The sequence below is a fragment of the Micromys minutus genome, assembly GCF_963924665.1.
Source record: "Micromys minutus genome assembly, chromosome: 30".
Taxonomy (NCBI): Eukaryota; Metazoa; Chordata; class Mammalia; order Rodentia; family Muridae; genus Micromys; species Micromys minutus.
In genome coordinates, this window is record NC_137965.1 from 16,284,847 (window position 1) to 16,305,579 (window position 20,733).

Consider the following 20,733-nt stretch of genomic DNA (forward strand, 5'->3'; position numbering starts at 1 on the left):
TCTGAAAGCTGCTCTGCATGGCTAGTACTCATCCTGGGAAAGAGATCCAGTTGAGTCTGGAGCGGGGAAGTCCTGCTACCCATGGCCTTTTTCTCTACTTCTTGCAGCTGCCCTCAACCCTGTCACCATGGGTCACTCCTCCTGATGATGTCTGTCGGGACAGAAGAAACCTGAAATGTGGGCAGACACTGTTATCAGGGGGCTGAACCGTGAGCAGGCTGGGGCTCGGATGCACAGAAATTGAGGGTCACCAAATGGACACTCAGCTGTCTGTGAAGCCTCAGACATGAGGACCCCTCAATGACTGAGGCTTAGCGTTGCGTGTGGCCCCATAGCTTTGAGTTTACATGCAGTTTGGCAGGAAGCGTGCAGTTTCCCATGTTATTGGATTATGAGGCTGTCTAGCAGTAGAGTCACGTGAAAGGCAGAGGTTCTGGAACAATGATCATGTATCACTATCAACATATAGGTCATGATCTATCGGGTCAAAGGTCCTTTCAGAAAAGGCTTCAGCTAAGACTGTCAGAAAGGACGGATATCTTACATTATGATTCATAACAACAGCAAAAGTTGTAGTTGTGGAGTAGCGAAGAAGAAAATTTTATGGTTGGGGACCACCAGAACATGGGGAAGGTCCAGGACCACTGTTCTAGAACATGGCCTGACAGGGAAGGCAGGCCTGAAAAGTTCAAATAACACCTCTAGGAAGTACAGGCTCCCCATTGCCTTTCCCGGTTCTTAGCGGTTCTCACAGGAAGGGGGATCGGGGATAACCTGACACAGGGAGGTTGGGAGGAATCCCAGTGTCCTGGTGTCCTTTCTTCCCTCCCTTCTCTCCCATCCCATCTTTGGGGGTTGTGGTTCTTTGTGAACAGGCTAGTCTCCCCCCACACCCCTCTGTCCTTTGTCTGGGACCCCAGTTCTTTTCTTCCTGCTTCGTCACGCCTCTGCTTTCTCCATCCTCTCTGCACTCTCCCTTGACGTTCTCTTTTTTTCCGGAAGAAGAAAAAGAAGTTGTTACTCAAAATCACAAAATCGAAGCAGAGGACAAAAGCGGATCCACAAAGAGGCTGCGCAGTAGGGCGGCAGGGTGAATCACCCCGGAGGGCAGGGCTGGGGGCAGCGCTTGTCAGGTGGATCCTTGGCTCTGAAATTAACTGGCTGTCAGACACCCAAGTACTGAAGGGATAATTACAAGCCCTCTCCTTACTGCTGGGGTGGTGACTAACAGGGAAGTGACATGGAGACGCCCCAGAGGATGGCATCCCAACTGGGCAGAGATGCTTCTCTGAAGGGGCAGCCTTCACGTGGCCACATTTACTTGCTTTTCTGGCAGCTTCTTGTTCTTTCTCTCCCTTGATACAGCAGGCACCACGACTGTGCTCTCATACTGTCTGAGGGGAGACCCTAAGACGGATGCTCTTATCCCTGGGCGAACGAAGTGTTAAGTTTAGAATATCTGGTCAACATAGGTGGTGGGGTGTGGTCTGCAGTCCTTGCCTTCTACTTTCTATGTGGAAGTCAAGATGGGGCTGACTGGTGAGCTCCCTGGGCTACTTCCCTCTCATTCTCCATGAATTCTCAACTCCCACCTTCCTTTTTAGACTCTCCTGGCTGGAGTTATGGAGGACTTGGTATAATTTCCCTTTGGATCAGAGAAGTACAGATTTGGAATCTCTCAGGTCAACCCCCCCCCTGTCTGAACCCCACTTGCAGGTCTTCGAGCCTTCTTGTGGGGATGTGGTAGGAGTGTGGGTGCCTTTTGCCCCGTGTTCTGGGCTGCTGAGGGCTTTCTTTGTCCTCGGCTAAGTCAGCAGACATCTGCATTGGTCTGAGAGGCAGCCCTGAGCTGACACATCTGCCTGGCCATCCTTTCAACCCAAATGTGTGACCTTGGGCAGTCCTTTTAGCGGACATCGCTCTTGCTCGTCCTCGTGAATGTGGAGAGTTGCTTCAGAGAAGACCAAGTCTCAGAGGAACCTGATTGGAACTAGCATTGGTTGTCTGTGTTCCATCACAGCATTTCCTGAAGTTAAAAACCTCCGAGCCTGGTTCTTAACCTTCCCAATGCCGAAACTCTCTTATACAGTTCCTGATGTTCTACTGACTCCCAACCACAAAATTATCTTTTTGCGACTTCATAACTGTAATTTTGCTACTGTCGTGAATCATAATGCAAATGTCTGATATGCAGGGTATCTGATATGAAACCCCTGTGGGGGTCACGGCCCACAAGTTGGGAACCACTGCTCTAAGGCGTGTGGAGGTTTTAAGGTCATGAGTGTAGGTTGGGCGGTTTGGTGCTTTATTTAGAAAGTATGTCAAGCAGATCGTTGAGGATGGGATGAAAGCTCTAGAAACCTCTAGAAAATTGCTCATATGCCTGTATTTAAAACTGCAGAGAATGCTGGGGTGTGTGGCAGGGCTCACCAATATGATGTCGTTATGCATAGGTTTCCCCTTTGGGATTGTGATGATCGTTGAGTTTACACTGACGTTGAGTGTTTGAGCCTTTGTGCTGGTTACATTATTGACATTTCAGAATTAATATCGAGTATTGGTGATATGAAAAGTGTCATGTTGGTTTACTCACGTGGATCTTGTCTGCATAATATACATGTTCATGTACATGTCCAAAGGTGCATGTTCACAAGTGTGTAGTGCCCAAAAGTCAACCACGGACGTCTTCCCCTGTGACCATTGACCTTATATTTTTTTGAGATGAGGTCTCTTGCTGAGTGTGGAACACAGCTATTTGGCTAGGCTGGTTGACCAGCAAGCCCCAGCAATCCTCCGAGCTCTAATTTTTCATCCGTTGTATTACAGGTGCAGCCTAGCTTTGAAACTGGGGGCAGAGGACCTGAACTCAGGTCCTTAAGTTTTCACAGTGAGCGCCTCCCCCTCTGAGCCTTCTCTCCTCCTTTCCAGGAACATGTTGAACCTTGTTTTCTTTTGCTAGTCTGCTAGTCCAGGTGAAGCTAGCTGTTAATACTCCACGTACACCCCATTCATGGCAAACAAATTACCGGCTTGAGACCAGAATATATTACGCTGATGGTCGAGTGGCATTGGCAGATTTACTGAATGCCATGGCATTGTCACATGATGGTGCTTGGAACTTCGAAAGATTTTCTGTAATTATGGGGTTGAGTGGGGGTAGAGGAAGTGAATCTGGGAAGAGGAAAATATGAACTGCTGGTTCTCAACTAAACTTGTATAGGCCTGGTTGCTGAGATAAACACCTGTCTAGTGGGTTGTAGGGGGTAATTATCTACTCAACACAGGGGTGCTTAGGTAGTGGTGGCCCCCCAAGGCTGCCGTGAGCAGAGCTTCTTGCTGTGCCCCCCTCCCCATCAGCAGGTCGTTTTGAGGCTGTTTCTTGATTCTTTTCTTCTATAGGAGTAATAGCACCGTTTTGATCTAATTTGGGCTTGCTGCTGTTTGGGTGCCTTGGATGTTATCTAATCTTTAATATTTACCAAGAGTGGGGAGGATGTGGCATCATGGGGTCCGTTCATTGAGAGCTGTTCTGCAAAGACCCGCTCAGATGAGAGCCACTGTTAAGAGGTCAGCACAGTCATCTTGATGCCTTATTTCAACAGTCTTGCTAGCGTGCAGAACGTTGGGATGGAGAGGAGACATCATTGTGCAGGCTAGATGAGGGTGCGTTCATATCTCAGTGTGGCTTTTATGCCTTTCTCTGCTCTGAGCATGCTATCACCTCTTTGTAATGTCTGGGTCCCATGTGCAGCGGCTCATGCTGTTAAAAAAAAAAGTCTGCACAGTTCATCTTGTCACTTCCTCTAGCATTCTGCTGTAGGGAGACTCAACTGTCACTGTCAGGAGTTCTTGAGGTGGGAGAGGCTGAGAACCCTACCCCGGAGCCCTGCTCACAGGCACACGATGTGGGTTTTGCCTTCAGTGGTCTTCCTGGGTTTCCTCCTACTGACTGCTGAGGTTGAGGATTAGATATTTTGGGTTTGAAAACTTAGTTTCCCGCTGTTTGTGATGTAGCATGAAGACCGGAGAATGCAGGTACGTTACTTATATGGGGAAGAGGAGAGCACAGCAGATTTAAACATGTTATGTATTTATGTATTTAATGTATGAGTGTCCTGTCTGCATGCATACCTGCATGCCAGAAGAGGCCATCAGATGCCATAACAGATGGTTGTCAGCTGTAGTTCAAGGGCTGGGAGTTGAACTCAGGACCTTTGGAAGAGCAGCCAGTGCTCTTAACTGCTGAGCCACCTGTCCAGCCCTGGGTTTTAAAGGCATCCTCAGAGCCTGGGATGATGGCTGAACAAGCAAGAGAACCTGAGTCCAGGTCCCCAGCAATGTACAAAGCTCAAAGTGGCAACATGCTCATGTAATCCCAGCGCTGGGGAGGCAGGGACCAGCAGATCCCTTGGACACCCATTAGGCGGTCAGGTAGCCATCTTAGCCACGTTGGTGAGCTCTAGGTTTCAGACCCTATCTGAAAAAAATAAAATGAAGAGAGGCTGAGAAAGACATCCCATGTTGACCTCTGGCCTCCACATATACACATTTATGTGCATTCTCATACATTCACACAACCATGTGCACAAATACATATACACACAAAGGCACGCTATGCAAGGGTACCTTCAAATGCACTTTCTCCTTAATCTGCCTGTTTCCTGCCCCACCTCCGTCTCCCTTCCATTGCTCACTCAGCCGCAGTACACCCTCCTTCTCTGACTCACTCCCCTCTTTGGGGGGTGGTTCTCAGTCTCCAGCTCTTTGCAACCTAAGTTCTCCAGTCTTGTCAGAAGCCACCTGGCAGTGAGTAACTGCTGACATGTGCCCGGGAGCTTCCGGGCTGGTGGCTGTCTGGGCTGGAGGTCTCATGGTGAGAACCGTGGGTGTACCTCAGGAATAGAGGCGGCCTGCTGCCAGCTTAAGGACAAGTGCAAGCTCTCCCCTTCTAGTCTGTCATAAGGTCAAGGACTGACAGGAAGCTTAGCTCGCCACAACCTTGGCCTGGCTGGTTCCACTGTCAGGGGGAACCTGTACCTCTGTCCATCACTCTTTCAGCCAAGGATTTATCAACCATGACACAAGGTGAGGTTTGAAGAGTGTCTCAGTCTGAGGTGGTAGCTAGCATTTAAAAGCCTGGGCTCCTTGCTCGTCTGTCAAGGTCTTTGCTGGTTGATTTGTTTGTGTGCCTGGTATCCTTCTCAACCTAAGGAGACAGTGCTTGAAACGACAGAGGTATTTGTTGAAAATAGTGATGGTTGCGGGTCTGCCTCTCCTCGTTGCTCCTGTAGTCAGCATCATGATGGGAAGTTTGAGTTGGACGAAGTCTCAGCGGTGTGTTTGGCGGATCCTGATCCTCACGTGGTTGCTGGAGGGGAATGTGGAGTGAATGAACAGAGGTGTGACCATGGCATTTCTAAATACAGCATTACTAAAACTACGGTTAAAGTGTCCCCAGGCCGTATGTGTGCCCACTGGACACAGCCCAAGCACATACATAGCCTGATTAACGCTGCCAAGAGGGGAATAAACAATTTAACGTTTTACCTGCCTAGGACTTTGCTTCTCGAAGGCTGTTCCTGAAAACCAGGTTCCAAGCTTTCTTTTCACGAACTGTTAGTAGGACAAGTTAGGGCCTCGCTCTGTGTGTGTGTGTGTGTGTGTGTGTGTGTGTGTGTGTGTGTGTGTGTGTGTGACTAGGTTACTGGATTCATGGCATCTAGAGAGGACACATAGTGGAAGTGAGGACAGAGGCTGAAGGAGTTACAGGACCCTGCCTGAGGGGGACACATGGCTTCCTGGTGCTGTAGTGGGAAGTTATACAATGCCCCTCAGGCTTGGTCCCATCCCTTCTCCCCCCCCTTCAGCCCCCCACCCCTGTCCCCCTCCTCGCACACGCTAAGCATCTGTAATGGCTTTCCTTCTATGTGGGAGCACAAGACAGCAACATTCAAATAATGCAGACTTCTAAGAATCCACAGATGGCCTGCAGCAGCTCCAGGCAGTAAAGGGGGCACCTTATACCAACAAACCAGAGCCTGTGTGCTTCTGGCTTCCTGCCCCAAGCTGGCTTGTTGTCCTATGGAGAACATTTAGGAACAGGTCAAGCATGGTAACCATTGTGCTGGATGTCTATGGATGAACGTTTCTGTCATTTCGGCTTGTCCCATGCCTAAGAGGCTTATCCCCAGATGTACAAGTATCCCTTGGAAAGTGGATATAATGGATGGACTGGAGGTGTTTATCTCCTGCTGCAACTAATTGGAAAGGACATTAGGTCAAGAGCTTTTAATTTGCTGTTGTGTGAAGTAGAAAGACAGATGGGCCAGGAGTGCTCAAGCTTTTGTATGTTTTCCCTGGGCTTTGGCACAGTCACATGGTCCCCTTCCCCCTCCCCATCTCCCCAGTACTTCCTTATAGGCTCAGGGCTGAGAGGTGAAATTAAACTAGGTCATTGTATGTAAATGTATGTTAATATATTTAATTGCAAAGGGCCTTGAGCAAGATATTATCTCTGTGCATATACTGTGGACTTTTTTCTTTGACATAGTCTTACACATTCCAGGCTGGCTTTAAACTCACTGTATAACTGAGGGTGATTCCCCTGCCTCTACCTCTAGAGTGCATTGCAGCTGAGTGTTGGAGTTAAGGTGTTTACCGCCATGCTGCTGGGCTTATGTCATGCTGAGGACTAAGCCCAAGAGTTACCTCACATAATCACTTTACCAACTGAGCTACATCTCCAGGCTCATCAAGGCTGCAAACACCTCACCCCACTGAGCACCATTCCCCCCCCCCCCCCCCACAACCCTGTCAAATTCTCATTACGGCCCTTTTAGCAGGCAAAGGTTGAGATATTGGCCATCAACTTAACAGGCCACAATGTCATAGGCAGTTCGTTGGTCATTGAGAAAGCCAACATTGAGACGGTTCCTGTCCAATTTTAAAGGTGATTTCCCCGTGACCCCAATTCTGCCTTGCAAGGACTTCGGTACCTAGGAGTGAACACACGCTTAGCCAGCATGTGCAAACACTTGGATCTATGTGATGAACAACTGGTTGTTGCTAGAACTATGGGTACAGATGTTTGGTAATTTAACTTAGACTTTGCCCTTCATTAGGTCACACAAACAGCTTTTTGGTTTCTTTTAATTTGTGTTTAAAAGAATCTATTTCATAGATCTAGAGTGAAATTTTCAGTAGTAGCTGCCAAATAATTTGAAATGCGGAGTAGGAAGTCCTGGATACTCACCATTCAGACAGGTGTTTCCGTCTGATAAAGACACTAACATGGGATAATGCCATCTTTGTAAAAATAGCCACTTAAAATATATTTGGGGCACAGACGTACTGCAGTATTGGGGGGAAAGAAAACATTATGCTCTTTGCAGAGCTGGTCAGACCAGAAGTTAAGTGTCCACTCTGGGGCGTGAGTGTCTGGCTGTGGTGGAGGCTCTAACAGCCGCTCCAGTTTCCAACAGTAATTGCTGTTCTATATGTTGCTCTGACTTCTGTCTGATTATGCTCTTGTGAACTGTTCCAGTTCCCATGTGTGCTGTCTTTGTGTGGAGTCGCATTACACCAAAATAACCTTACAGATCTGTTAGAATCCAAAATAACCTAAAGACCCATCACCAAAGGAACAGGTCTTCATCAAGGAACTCCCCACACAATGCTTTTGCTTTACTGCCCTCCCCCCTTCTTGGAAGTGGGAAAGATAGCACCATTCCACAGCCAGGGCTCTGCAAGAGGAGTGACCCCCCTGTGGTGGGTGCCCTCAGGGGGTCCGCTATGCCACTTGCTATGGGCCTTTGTAGGATAAATTTACCACATGGTACCACTATGTTGCCAGTGTTGCTAGTTAACAAACGGTTCTTGTTGAGTGGTAGAGTTCCAGCTTAAGCAACACAGAACAGAGGTGACTGTGCTTGGCTGAATCCCAATAAGTCTTTATTGATAATAATGGCCATAGGACACAACTTGGTGACGCCTCTTGAGTGGACCTTTTTAAATTAGTTGTTCTAGAGTGGGGTTATGGAAGTCTTTCTTATACATGGGTGTTTGCCACTCAGAAGTCAAGGGAAATGTTGGCTTACGTGTTTCTCTTTGAATGGGTAGGTTTAATCATGTATATTATATATAAGATCTACCTATCTATCTATCTATCTATCTGTCTATCTATCTATCTATCTATCTATCTATCTATCGAGAAGTCATCTTAACAGGAACAAATTGGGTAAAGAAACCCAGTTCCAAGCCAGGAGACACTGCTGGACTGGCCCATCCTATGCAGCATCTACAGGAGAAACATTCAAACAGTGTTTGGTGGGGAAAAGGTGCTTGGCTGTATTGAAGGGCTGCTTTACTCCTTGAAAGGTCCTTGGCAGAGGGCTCTTCTCTTCTTTATTCCTGAATCCTGACCAGACTGCTGTTAAATAAGGAAACCAAGCAGAAGGCAGGCAACAAGGACACAAGCATCCTTGGCACGTCTCCTGTTGCCGGGAGCTGCTGGGCTGTTCCTGTCCCAGGAGCAGGGTAACTGCCTGGGGCTATGGTGTGGGAAGCTCTTCTCTAGAGGTACCCTGCCATCCTCCCTCTCCTCTGGGGGGACCTGGATTACTGCATGGCCTACTAAGTGCTATCTCAGCATCCTCTAGTTTCTCAGAATGTGTCCCCAAGTTGCCCTAGGCTGCCTCCCATGGCGGTGTGTGTCTTCCCTCACTCTGGGCTAATTGTACTTTGCCCCCCCCCCGTACCCATTGCAGTGGCAGCAGTCCTGCTCAGCCCTTCTCTGCACATCTCCTCCAGGTTTCCCCCATGACCCTAGCTACCCCTGTTTGAGATGCTATGAGTCACCATGTGACCTAGTCATCACTCTGTGTGGCCAGAGGAGGACCTTCCTAGACAATTTCTGATGAAACTGAACTGCTTTGGCTCATCCTTTGGGGCAGCCAGAGAAAATATATCCTTTCACAATTTTGAAGATAAGAAGTTGAGACGTTAGACTCTAGAGATGGTTCTGTTCTGCCCACTGGGAAAGCACTTGCTGTGGGAGTCTGAGTTCAAATCTCTAGCCCTTATGTAAAGCCAGATTTGATACTACATGTCTGTAACCCAGGGCTTGTACTGTCTAGAGTAGAATTCCTGGAAGCTCATGAGGCAGCTAATCAAGTGTGTACAGCACTAAAAAACAACAAACAAACACCCCAAAACAAACAACAAAGTTCCCAAACAAACCAAGAGACTAAATGTATCAAATAAGACTGGCTGAGGACTGACACTTAAGGCTACCCTCTGGCTTTACATTCATGTCATTTACAGACGTGTGCACACACTTGTGGGTATGTGCAACATGCATGGATTATAAAAGAAAAGGACAGTTCACTGGGCAGTAGCTTTCACTTAGCCCTAGGCTATACAGGGCCCTTAGACTTGGTGGGTTATTCGAATACATTTCCCCTCATGGGACTCTGAGTCACCTCTAGGTTTTGATCTTCACAGATAGGAACTGAGTCGGGGGGAGGTTAGTTAAGGTCACTGCTATGCCAAGGTTTTAACTCCACAGCCTGTGTGTGTGTGTGTGTGTGTGTGTGTGTGTGTTTATCACCTGCTTTAAAAGAGGCAGTTGTTTGAGGACATGGCCCAGAGCCCAAGGAGCCAGAGACTTTGGGTTCTGGCTGCCAACTGGAGGAAAGGAGAGAGGCCAGGAAGATCAGTCTTCAGGATGATCCCAGGCCTTTGCCTTACTGTCCTGGACATGTGCCCTGTAGGCGGTGGGCACCAATTGCCTGGTGGATGATACCAGGCCTGCAAAACTCAGGGCCAGGGAGTTTCTCTGATACTTCACGGCCTCCTCTCCTGGGCATAAAGGTTCCCTCATGTTCTCCATACTTCTGGGCAAAGAGAGGCCCCGCCTCTTTCTTCCCATGTCCTCCTGTATGACCTGACCTGCCTCCTTGGCCTTATCTATCCAGGAGAGTGTCCTCTGCTCTTTCCACAAGTCTGGGGTCTGGGATGCCGTGCCCAGAGCTTGTCTCTCTGGCCGCATCCTGGGCTCTGTGAGGGGGGCGGTGAGTCAGACCCACAAACCAGACTCCTTTGGCAAATTAAACATCTTGTGGAGCCTCTTTTGCCTTGAATTTCTCTCCCTCTCTCTCTCTCTCTCTCTCTCTCTCTCTCTCTTTCTCTCTCTCTCTCTCTCTCTCTGGTAAAACAACAGGAAATGATTCTATTTAGAAAAAAATTAAAAATTCAACTACTATAAAAATGAGATCATTCAGAGAAGCTAAAAGATTAAAATTAAAATAACTTGAAATGCAGTGTTAACCACTGCATATTATGTACATACACATATATACACATGCACACATTCAGTTTTATAAAAATGTACTCATGCATATTAATACATAGGATATATATATATATACATACATATATATGTATATATTTAAAAACCATAGGCTTCTTTCTCTTACTAACAAATCCTGTCCTCCTTTGGACGGTAGAGGTGGTTTCCACCTCCGGTAACTGCTGTGACTCGCATTGCATTTGCCTACTGTAATTTATTTAACTGTTAAATTTTAAACTTCACCATCTCTTTCGTGCCCCATTGCAACCAGAACTCTGCTCAGGAGGGGGAAAACCCGGGCATATTTGAGGTATTCCATTTGTTGTTTTATGTCTCTGTTGAAGACAAGAATGTCATTCCCTGGAGCGCTTGCTTTTTTCTCCGTTTAGGCAGGGTCCCCAGCAGCCTGGGCTGGCACTGACCTCACTAGAACAGTGACCTTGGACCTCTGATTCACCTGCTTGGATGACAGGTGTGGGCCAGCATTCCTGGTTTATGGGGTAGTGGGGATCGAACCCAGGGCTTTCTGCATTGCTGTATAATACACTCTTCCAATGGAGATCCATGTCCAGGCATGCCCAGGGTTTCAGACAGATACCACTGGTCATCTTAGCCCCATTCTGCTGAGGCATCACCATGTTGCCTGTAGGTTCAATAGCTGCGTCCAAGGGCCTCACAAAATGTGATTTACACCTCTGACCATGCTGTTAGGGGGATGTGGGGGGTGTGGCCCTCCCGACTCAGCCTTTCTGGGGCAATCTCCTGTCTTGTGGCTCTAGATCTACTGTGTCATTAGAGTGGTAATATTTGCTCTTTTTCTGTAAGCTAGACACAAGCAAAGGAGCACAGAGCGAGCTGGGAAAAAGTTCTTTGTACTTTTTAATCGTCTTTCCCCCCCAAGGCAAACTTTTCTGACTTAACTAATTTGCTAGAAGTGACAGCTGACACTGTTGCCCTGAACTTGCTCGGGAACACAGCCTCCTCATGGCTTCTAGACAGTGAATAGAGGGGTTTTTTTTTTTCCTTTAAAGAGAACACGGAGCGTACTAACTATACCCTGCCTACATAGCTTGCCTGAGCTGGGGCTTCCTTAGGGTCAATCATCACTAACAGGCCAGAAATGCTAGTATTAATTTTAAAAGTCGAAGTCTCATCAACCTGATTCTTCTGCCCGAGATGCTTTGCAGGCCTTCTGCAGACTTGGCTTGGGTTTAAGTCAGCGTCCTAGGATAAAGCTGCTAAGTGGTGGTTGGGGGGCGCTAGAAAGCCATTTGGGGAAGAGATAACAAGAGATCTAGTGAACCCCTCAAGTCTGTCTATCAGGCCGAAGAGACCAGAGCTTAAATAAATGGCAAAGGAAATGTGCGTCTAACAGTCCTGGCCAAGGTGTGGTCCCACCCACCACCAACCCATCTTTATCTAGGTTTCAGTCTGACAGGTTTTTGAACTATGAGGGTTTTTTTTTTTTTTTTTTTTTTTTTTTTTTTTTTTTTGAGGGAGACGAGTCCCCCGTCTGTCTGGCACCCCTTTTCTCCTCCCATCATGAAATTCCTTGAGGAAAGTCTCATTTCTTTAGGGTCCATTGTCTCAATTGTCCGAGAGTCGGATTGAGAGTCCTGTGTGTCTTCATATCATTTCAGCCAGATTGTTAACAATATGACCAGTCACCCCAACAACTGAATAGCATTTGAGGGGTCGGTATATGGGTGACATCTGCTACTGATACCCACCCCCAAGCCTTTACTGTAGGCAGGGAACTCAAAGTAGCATACCCTGACATTTCCCTTTCAGTTGCTTCCATATGAAATATTACCTCATTATCCAGCATGCTTGAATCTCGTTTTATCCGCTGAAAGTGTTTTTGAGCTCAAACCATGCAGGCAAAAATAGGTTGTCGTATCTCGAGCTGAGGATGGGGGCGCTGTTGCACATCAATCATGATGAGGCTGTGGCTCAGTTGTGCAGCAGGGGCTTCTGAACCTTCAAGGTGGGGGTGGGGGGACCCAGTCAAGGTGTGTCTTCAAGTAGGAACAATGCAACTCTCAGAGCTGTTGTGTGATCTGGGGGTTTTGCAAACCAAGTGACAGGGAGGCTGTTCTGGTATTTTCTGGTGGGAAGTGTCTTGCTGTCTGGGTTAGGAGGGTCATAAGGTTGCTTAGAACTTTGTCTGAGCAAGACTATGTCTTTTTCTTTCCCTCCAAAGAGTATCTGAGGTTAGGTGCTTGCTCACTGGAGCAATTTTGGTTCCAGTCCCCCCTCACATGTTTTTCTGGGCTTCTTGAGAACAGACACACTGACTCTTTTTATGGGGAGGCAGAAGGTGCCTTATGCACACATTGAAACAAAACCCAGAAGAACTCAGCCTAGGCGTCTGTCTGTCAGAGATCCTCAGTGGGGCAGGCCTTGTCTGTAAATAGAAGAAAATTGTTTTCAAGTAGGGATCAAACTTGGTGTCTCCAAATAAATACCTGACAATGTTAGATTGATTTGTTTGGAGACAAGGCCTCAGTATGTAGCCCAGGCTAGCCCTTGTGTTGCAGTCCTCTTGCCCTGGACTTCCCATGCTAAAGCAACAACTCAAAAGAACATTTTTTTGGGGGGGGGGGTGGAAGGAGAGTGTCTACACTTTATATTTCGAGGCTGCTATACATCCACCAGTAAGGATGCAGGAGACTCAGAAATGTCACTGCTCCTAGGTGACTCACACAGACTGTGGCCTTTTACTGTCTGACGCTTATCACCATTGGTAGATATAGAGGAAGTGACCGGCATCTACATGAAGCTTTCACACGCATCTTTAAAAACATCCACCATCAAGTCTATGAGCCCTGCCTCCTTGTGATCCTTGAAGGTGCCTCTAGGCCTTAGCTTAAATTGTTAAGTGTACAACAGGCATCTGTAGCACTTCAACCCTTAGTCGTGGTACTAAAAAGTAAATTTGCCATTGAAATAACCCAGCTAACGTTTGCTTTGGGGGGACTCAATTCTATGAGGAGTGTTTTTAAGATGAATTCTGATTTTCTAAAATGGCAAGATATTTTATTTTTGAAGTCTGGTTATTTTAACCACCTCATTGTTAGGTGTGATTTTTGACAATCCCAGCAAGGCAAAGCTGTAATCTCACCAGATGCCATTTAACTGAGGGTGCGTCTTGTCGGATCTTATTTTGTGCGGTATATGCGAGCTTAATATAGATTCTGCGGCTCTCGAGACTATTAGTTTTCAGGACTACAGAAGCTGTGTGGTCTGAGTTTGTGGTGCACAGCTCAGAATAGAGATGTCAAGTAAGTTTTAGAGCCTGTAATCATCATGGGCTTCTTAGCAGCCAGTAGAAGACCAGGCTTAGAACCAGGGCCATCATCTGGGTATGGTTCTGCCAGTGGGCTTTTCTGCATGTCAACATAGTCTATGCATCTTCTCTGTTTCCATCCTGGGATAAGCTGGAGCCAGTGCGATAGAGTCTTGGGAAACCTGGGCAGGTGTAGCGGTCTTGATGGGTAGACCAGCAGTTCTCCTGACGGTCATACCTCAGGTTCACTTGAAGGGAAGCTTGTCACAAATATCCATGGTGTTGGATGTTGTGGTAAATATTAAAAAATGATGGCACTGGTTCCTGCATGTTACTGCTTTTACTCACAATTCCCTTGGCGGGTTATCACCACGTTTATCCCAACTCCGTGGTGGGCTTAGTGCGTCCTGCCATCTCTCCCTCTCTTGAACTCAATTAAGTTGCCACGTGAAAGAACACAGCCACACAATACTTCTGATCCAATTGATAAGATATAATTTGCCCATCCTGACAGCACAAAACCATACAAATCCATCCCTTATAAAATATTTTTACAACCTGTAGCTATGCAGAGAGACTCAGAGAGTCATCCTCCTCTTCCGCCATCTTGTCTCACTCCTCTTCTTCCTCTTTCTAAAACTTTGTTCCTGCCCACCGTTCCTTCTTGTCCAGTGGCAGGCTTCGATTTATCCTGGACTTTCCTGCATAATGACATCATCTCCGGTTGGGCATGATGGTGTGCATCCATCCTTGTAATCTAACATTTGGGAGGGCAAGGTAGAAAGACCTCAAATGCAAACTTGCAAAGGCTAGGAAGGGTGACTCTCTCTCAACAATCCCACAGCAGGGCATAGAGGCCTGCACCCGTATTCTCTGCGGAAGAGAGAGAGAATGCTGCAAGTTCAGAGCCAGCCTGGTCTATTTACCAAGTTGCTGGCCAGCCAGGCCTTCATAGTAAGACCTTGTCTCTCAAACCAAAACCAACTAAAACCCCCACCTGTGATGGGGCGCCAGGGGCTCTGGTTCAGGGTGGCATCCTGTTGGATTAAAAACTAATGTGAGACTGGGGTCCACCCACAAGGAGGAGGAAGGCAAGAGCCTGAGTGTCTTAGTTGTGTTCTTTCAAGTTCCTCCCATCTTGGAAGGGAAATGCCGCTGCTTTGTTGCACTTCTCCTGAGCTTGTGCTGTTAGGATATGAGGAACAGTGCTGGAGCTTCCGAATCAGATCATAAAATCTGATGATAAGGGACACTTGCAAAATATAGTTGTATTCGAAAGCCTTCATATCCATAGCTTTTTGGCTGGGGTGTGGGGGTCGGGTGCAGTGTCTGACTTAGCTCAGGCAGGCCTCACACATGCTTTGTAGTTGAAGATGACTTTTAGCTTCAGATCATCCTGCCTCTGCCTCCTGGACGGTGGGATCACAGATATGCACTTACCATGGCTTTCATGGTGCTTGGGATCAAACCCAGGACATTTGTTACAACCTAGGAGATCACTCTTTCAACTGAAATATGCTCCAGGCCTTCCATATTTGTTTTCCTATATATATATATATATATATATATATATATATATATATATATATATACACACACACACACACACACACACACACATATATATGAATTTCAGGCATTATCAGAAATATTCATGTTCAAATTTAAAAATAAAAACAAGTAGAAATATGTATGCTCGAGGAAAATTGTTTTTCTGCTTGAGCTATTTTAAAGCCAACTCTTTTCAAGTGTTTGTGTCCAGTTATAAACATCTCTCCTTCAACACATCCGTGTCACAAACCAGGATTCCTGCAAAAGGGAAAGCAAGCAGTAGGTCAGAGCCTCACTGTCACCTGCCCCTTGAGTTAGGTTCTGAATCTTACTGGTTCTGTGTTTCTACCACATCATTAGCTTATTATATGGTTCTTCCTTGGGTCATGCACCACTTAGGACTATATTACAATCTTTGCTGATCTTCCATGACTTTCTATTCTGGAGTGGTCTTTCCATCTGTGGGTCTGCATTTTCCATTTCTCCAACTTATCTTGCTGGTGTCAGACTGTTACAGTCTGCACTTTGATGTTTCTAGCCTTGGCAGGTCTTCTTTACTTGGGCAGCAACTACCCTCTACTTCTTTGGAGACTGAGCAGGATTAGTCGGTTCTCACTGAGCTGGATCACAAGGCCAGGTAGAGGACTTTGTCTTGATTCTTTTGTTTCCGACAAATGAAGATACTATGTTGGGAAGCAGAGGAGCTGGAACAGAAAAGGATGGTGGGCCAGAATGGCTAATTTTTCTGAGGCATGCAATTCGTGTCTCACCTTCTATTCTATCCTGGTTAGTATGCATAATCAGCTTGAACATTTTCATTTATAACTGCTCCGTGGCTCAGGCTAAATAGTCAGATCCGAGGGCAGAACTTCAGGCAGACTGGGACCAAGCCATCCTGAGATTGCCTGGTGCCTCAGCATGTCTGAGTTTCCCAGACTGGGAGATGGAAAGATGGTTCAGCCAACTGTTGAGGACAGGATGGATTCAGTGAGCCTGCCTTCTGTAAGTTCTGTTCAGAAAGCCCCGTGTCTGGATTTTTAGAGCAACTCCAACTTTAGTAAACAGCCTCATTCCTGACACTCCGGTTTTCGTCCTAAAGAAGCATGCATGGCTCTTTGTGACAATAAGGGAAGCTGTGTGTACCAGTGGGAGACACTGTAGATGCCATCTTCCTTACAGGGCTCTTGGGAGTAGTGAGAGTAGTCCGAGGTGAGCATGAAGCTATTGGGCCTAGACCTACGTCTTTGAGAGACTCCTGGTAGTGTGCTTGGTGCGGATGGAAACACTTGGTGCTCCAGGTGAGGTGCATGGCCGACGCTAGCAAGCAGTGTCCGAGCATGACCTTCCCTATCTCGTCCTTTCTCAGAGTGCTGAGCAGATTTCGGAGCTCTGCAGGGGCTTGCCCGGCACCCACGCCAACAGTATGGAGGCACCAACAGAGAGCCATGACCCACCTCCCAGGCCTCTGGCTCGTCACCTCTCAGATGCAGACCGCCTCCGAAAAGTCATCCAGGAGCTTGTAGACACGGAGAAGTCTTACGTGAAGGTAATGGGAGATGGTGGGCATTCTCACCGTTTTGTTGATTATGAAGTCAGCCTAGCAGACGCCTGAGATCGCCTCTGCCTGGGACATCTGCCACTCAGGTTGTCGACGTGTGCTCCTTGTGATGAATTGCTGCAGGAAGGGAGGGCAGGTTGGGTGTGTGAAAGAACTGGGAAGACTCTAAAAACTGTGGATTCTTGGCTCCTTTTGTTGCCAAGGCAGCTTTCACTATGGAAACAGCTGTTGGAGTTCATTATTTGTAGTCTGTGGGAACAGAGTCTACACTGCTTCAACAAGAAGAGTAGACATCACTTTGGGTTCTGAGGAGTTGGGGAGCAATGGATTCCCTACGGCCCCTGAATATAGGTTCTCCGAATCCAGGTGGTCAGCCCTATGTAGAACGGAAGCATTCCGTCATACCATGACAAAGGCCGAGCTAGAATGGTCTATGGTACCCACTGAATTCATTCACCTGATCAGCCAGCCCCTAGTTAGTGTTTTGAGAAACATTCTACCAACAGAGGAGACCGGAAGTACAGTATTCTTTGCTTTAAGCTTTTGCTGAGGCTTCCTGGCTATCTTAAGCTTGCTCCATTTGTCAGTCCCTGGAAGGGCGTGGCACAGGACAACGACTAGAAAGCCAGGCCTGTGCTGGCTTGCAGTGCTGCATGCCCTTTGGAAGGACCTCTCCAACTTGCAGGTCCCTAGTCTTGTCACTGGCCTTCTGGAAATTCTTCCATTTCTTAAGTCTATGAGTTGCGCATGGCGCACATGTGGCTGTTTACCTTTTGCTTTACCAAACAGACCGGAGGAGCTGGAATATAGCTCAGTTGGTGTGGTGCTTGCCAAACATGCAGAAAGCTCTGGGTTTGATACTGATGTGATGCTGCATGCTTTAATCCCAGCCCTCGGGAAGTAGAGGAAGGAAGATCAGGTGTTGTTATCTACAGCTACGTAATGAGTTTGAGGCCAGGCTGGGCTCTACTAAATTTTATCTAAAACTGAACCAAACCAAACCAAACTAAATCAACCAACCAACCAACCAACCAACCAACCAACCAACCAAAGCAGATTCAAGCTCTTAGCACACGTTGCTGTTCCCCAGTCCGTTCTCTGAAATCTTATACACAACTGGCTCCAGTGCCTCAGTCTCTATGGGACAGAAAGTAAAGCTAGAGAGATTTTTGACTTCACTTTCCAGCTGCGTCCAGGGCAGAGTTGGGGACAGAGTGGACTCCCTGTTGACACTACCTGCTTTTGGAGTACACTGTACCAGCAGGGCTATTTCTAGTAATGGTTAGGCTACTGAGGTAGATGGGTGAGCAGGTTGTCGAGGAAGGACCAAGTCTTCCTTCCGTGCAAGAACTCTGCTGTTTTCTTTTACAGGGCTCTAGGCACAGAGGCTCTTTGCCACCAGTGACCCGCTTCTGCTGTGCAGCAAGTCCTCTGGGCAAGTGACATTAGCCTGGACAGGAGTGACTGTGTCTGACAAAATAACCAGTGCTCAGTGCAGACTTACCGTTCACATGTGCCCCCTACTGTTTCTTCATTTCTTGTTGCTGACTTAACACAGGATTTTCTTCGTTGTCCTGCTTGAATCTAACTCCAAATCTGCACGAATCTTGAAATGTCTTACATCTGTGTGTCCCTGAGATTTGATCTAGTGACTCACAGCGACCTTCCTTCCTCACATGCCCAGAGTGTTGTGGATGTGGAGAGGGAGGGAAGGAAGGAGGGAGGAAGGGAGGGGAGGAAGGAAAGGGAGTTTTTCATTGTGAAGAACCAGCAATGTTGGGTTTGCTTTTATAGCAATCACTAATTAATCACTCTGGGCTTCACAGAGTTCTCTGAGTTTCTAAGACTTCTCTCCCTTGCAAAGCTGGGGAATCATTTCTACTGAGGAGGCAGAGGCTGGCAGATCTCTGTGAATTCAAGGCTAGCCTGGTCTACATAGTGCGTCTGCATAGTAGTCAACTAGTTCTAGATGTCTGACTCCTGGTTCTTCAAAATAAATGAAACCCCAAAGAAGTCTTTTCTGTCACTAAAATATATGTTGTTTTTTTGGCTTCAGGTTCTTAAATAGAAACTTCAGTGGGTTATGTAATATTTCCACTGCTGTGTTCTCCAAGTGACTAGACCAGTAGAGACTCAAGCGTGGCTTAGGTCATGAACATCTCTGCTGCTCACTACTGCTCAGTGTTGGTGTTCTTACACCTAAGCACAGGAGTTGGCATTTGTGCTGGTTTCAGCCTGAAGTCACAGCTCCATACAGAGGCTGTCACAGTGCTCCCTGGCACAGAAGAAGTCGGGTCACTGCAGCACCCCTCCCTTCCCTGCTGCAGAAACGATAGCTTCTGTGGCAGGAAAGACAGAGACTCTTCAAGAAGTTAAGGGCAGAGTGGGTGCTGATACCATATAGTGAATGCGTACAATCTAGGAGGCAGAGGTATGGAGCCATTAATCTTTGTATTAGGTAGGCGATGCTAACTACATTGAAGGGCAAGAATTTCAGCAGGACACACGCCACCTTCCTAATGGAAGTCCTTGGAGCTGCTGCCTGCGCTACTGGAATCAACTGGTTATTCTGGAGATTTGTGTGTTAAAGAGACTTTTACTTTTCTCTTGGCTTTCAGGATCTGAGCTGCCTCTTTGAACTATACTTGGAGCCACTTCAGAATGAGACCTTTCTTACCCAAGATGAGGTAAATAGCTAACACCTCCCTTCTGCCTTTTAGCCTCTTGAACAAATGAAGATCACAAAATGATGCTCTTACCTTCAGGGTTTATATGCAAGAACCACAGGAAGAAACAAAACTGCTTGTTACGAGAGGGTCTCACTGGGCTGTATCTTGGCTGGTCTGAAACCGGGGTAGACCAGGCTGACCTTGAACTCACAGAGATCTGCCAGTCTCTACCTCCCCAGTGTGAGGATTAAAGGCCTCTGCCATTATGCCTGATGTAAAGAAAGCACTAGTTACTTAAGTAGCCCATGGATTACAGACTGGATACAGCAGTCCTAGAAACCAGCTGTAGATTCCTAATGAGCACTCACCCAAGTTGAAGGATCTTCAGAATGCCCTGGGTATAGGATGATTCTTTTTTTCAGGAGGTATGGCCAAAAGCTACTTGTCAGTTTCTGAGTTATGAATATTAAATCATGGGAATTAGGTGTTGCCTAATTTCCATTTTCCTCTGATTTTTTAAAATTCCAAATCCACTTAAAAAGTAACCCTGGAGCTGTGGAATTGTAGGGAGACGGAGCTGCTCTCTGGGTGGAGACTATACCCTGTGAGTAGACTCTGTAAAGGCTCTGCTTTTGCCTGCGTCTAGGAGCGCACCTCCAGGGCTGGGGCTGAGGGAGCCCAGTTTGTCCTGACCACGTCTTTTCACACCCCGCCCTTGATGTAGATGGACTCGCTTTTTGGGAGCTTGCCAGAGATGCTGGAATTTCAAAAGGTGTTCCTGGAGACTCTGGAGGACGGGATCTCTGCCTCCTCAGACTTTAGTGTCCTGGAAACCCCCTCACAGTTTCGGGTAAGTGTTTGGAATTTGGATTTAAAGCAAATGTAGGTGGGCAGGGTGTACAGTTCTCCCCTCTGTAGGCGAATTTGGTGTTTTGTTGTACTGCTTTCTCTGGGGTGGGAAAAGGAGGCTTTGTGGTTTTGCCCTGGAGTGACTGTGTTTAGGGGTCTGGATCACCCGATTGCTCAGCTCATGCAGTCCACTGACCTTCAAGAAAGGTACTGTGGAAACTTCTTTGGAAGCAAGAACAGCTTCCCTGCACTGGGTACCTCTCCTATGAGGTCTTGGGAGGATGGGTTAGAGAATGTGGATCTCAGATGGCTCTCAGGGAATCTCGTCCCTTGTGAAGGAGTAATCGTAAGGACCATGGCTGACGGAAGTTCTTCCAGAGATGAGAGGGAAGGCAGTAGAAAGGAGGTTAGAAGCACACAGTTGCAACGACTCATCCCAAGTGTGGAGTAGGCCGCTCTGAGAGTCCCC

General features: G+C 47.2%; 1 protein-coding gene across 1 annotated transcript in view; it reads left to right on the plus strand.

The window, feature by feature from the left end:
* TIAM2 (TIAM Rac1 associated GEF 2) overlaps positions 1 to 20,733 on the plus strand; it is a 122,079-nt gene that overhangs the window by 91,462 nt on the left and 9,884 nt on the right. Inside the window, exons 16-18 of the mRNA XM_080941549.1 lie at positions 16,555 to 16,734; positions 19,365 to 19,433; positions 20,140 to 20,265. Of these exons, the coding sequence (XP_080797675.1) occupies positions 16,555 to 16,734; positions 19,365 to 19,433; positions 20,140 to 20,265 (375 nt within the window). The remainder of the gene's footprint in view (positions 1 to 16,554; positions 16,735 to 19,364; positions 19,434 to 20,139; positions 20,266 to 20,733) is intronic.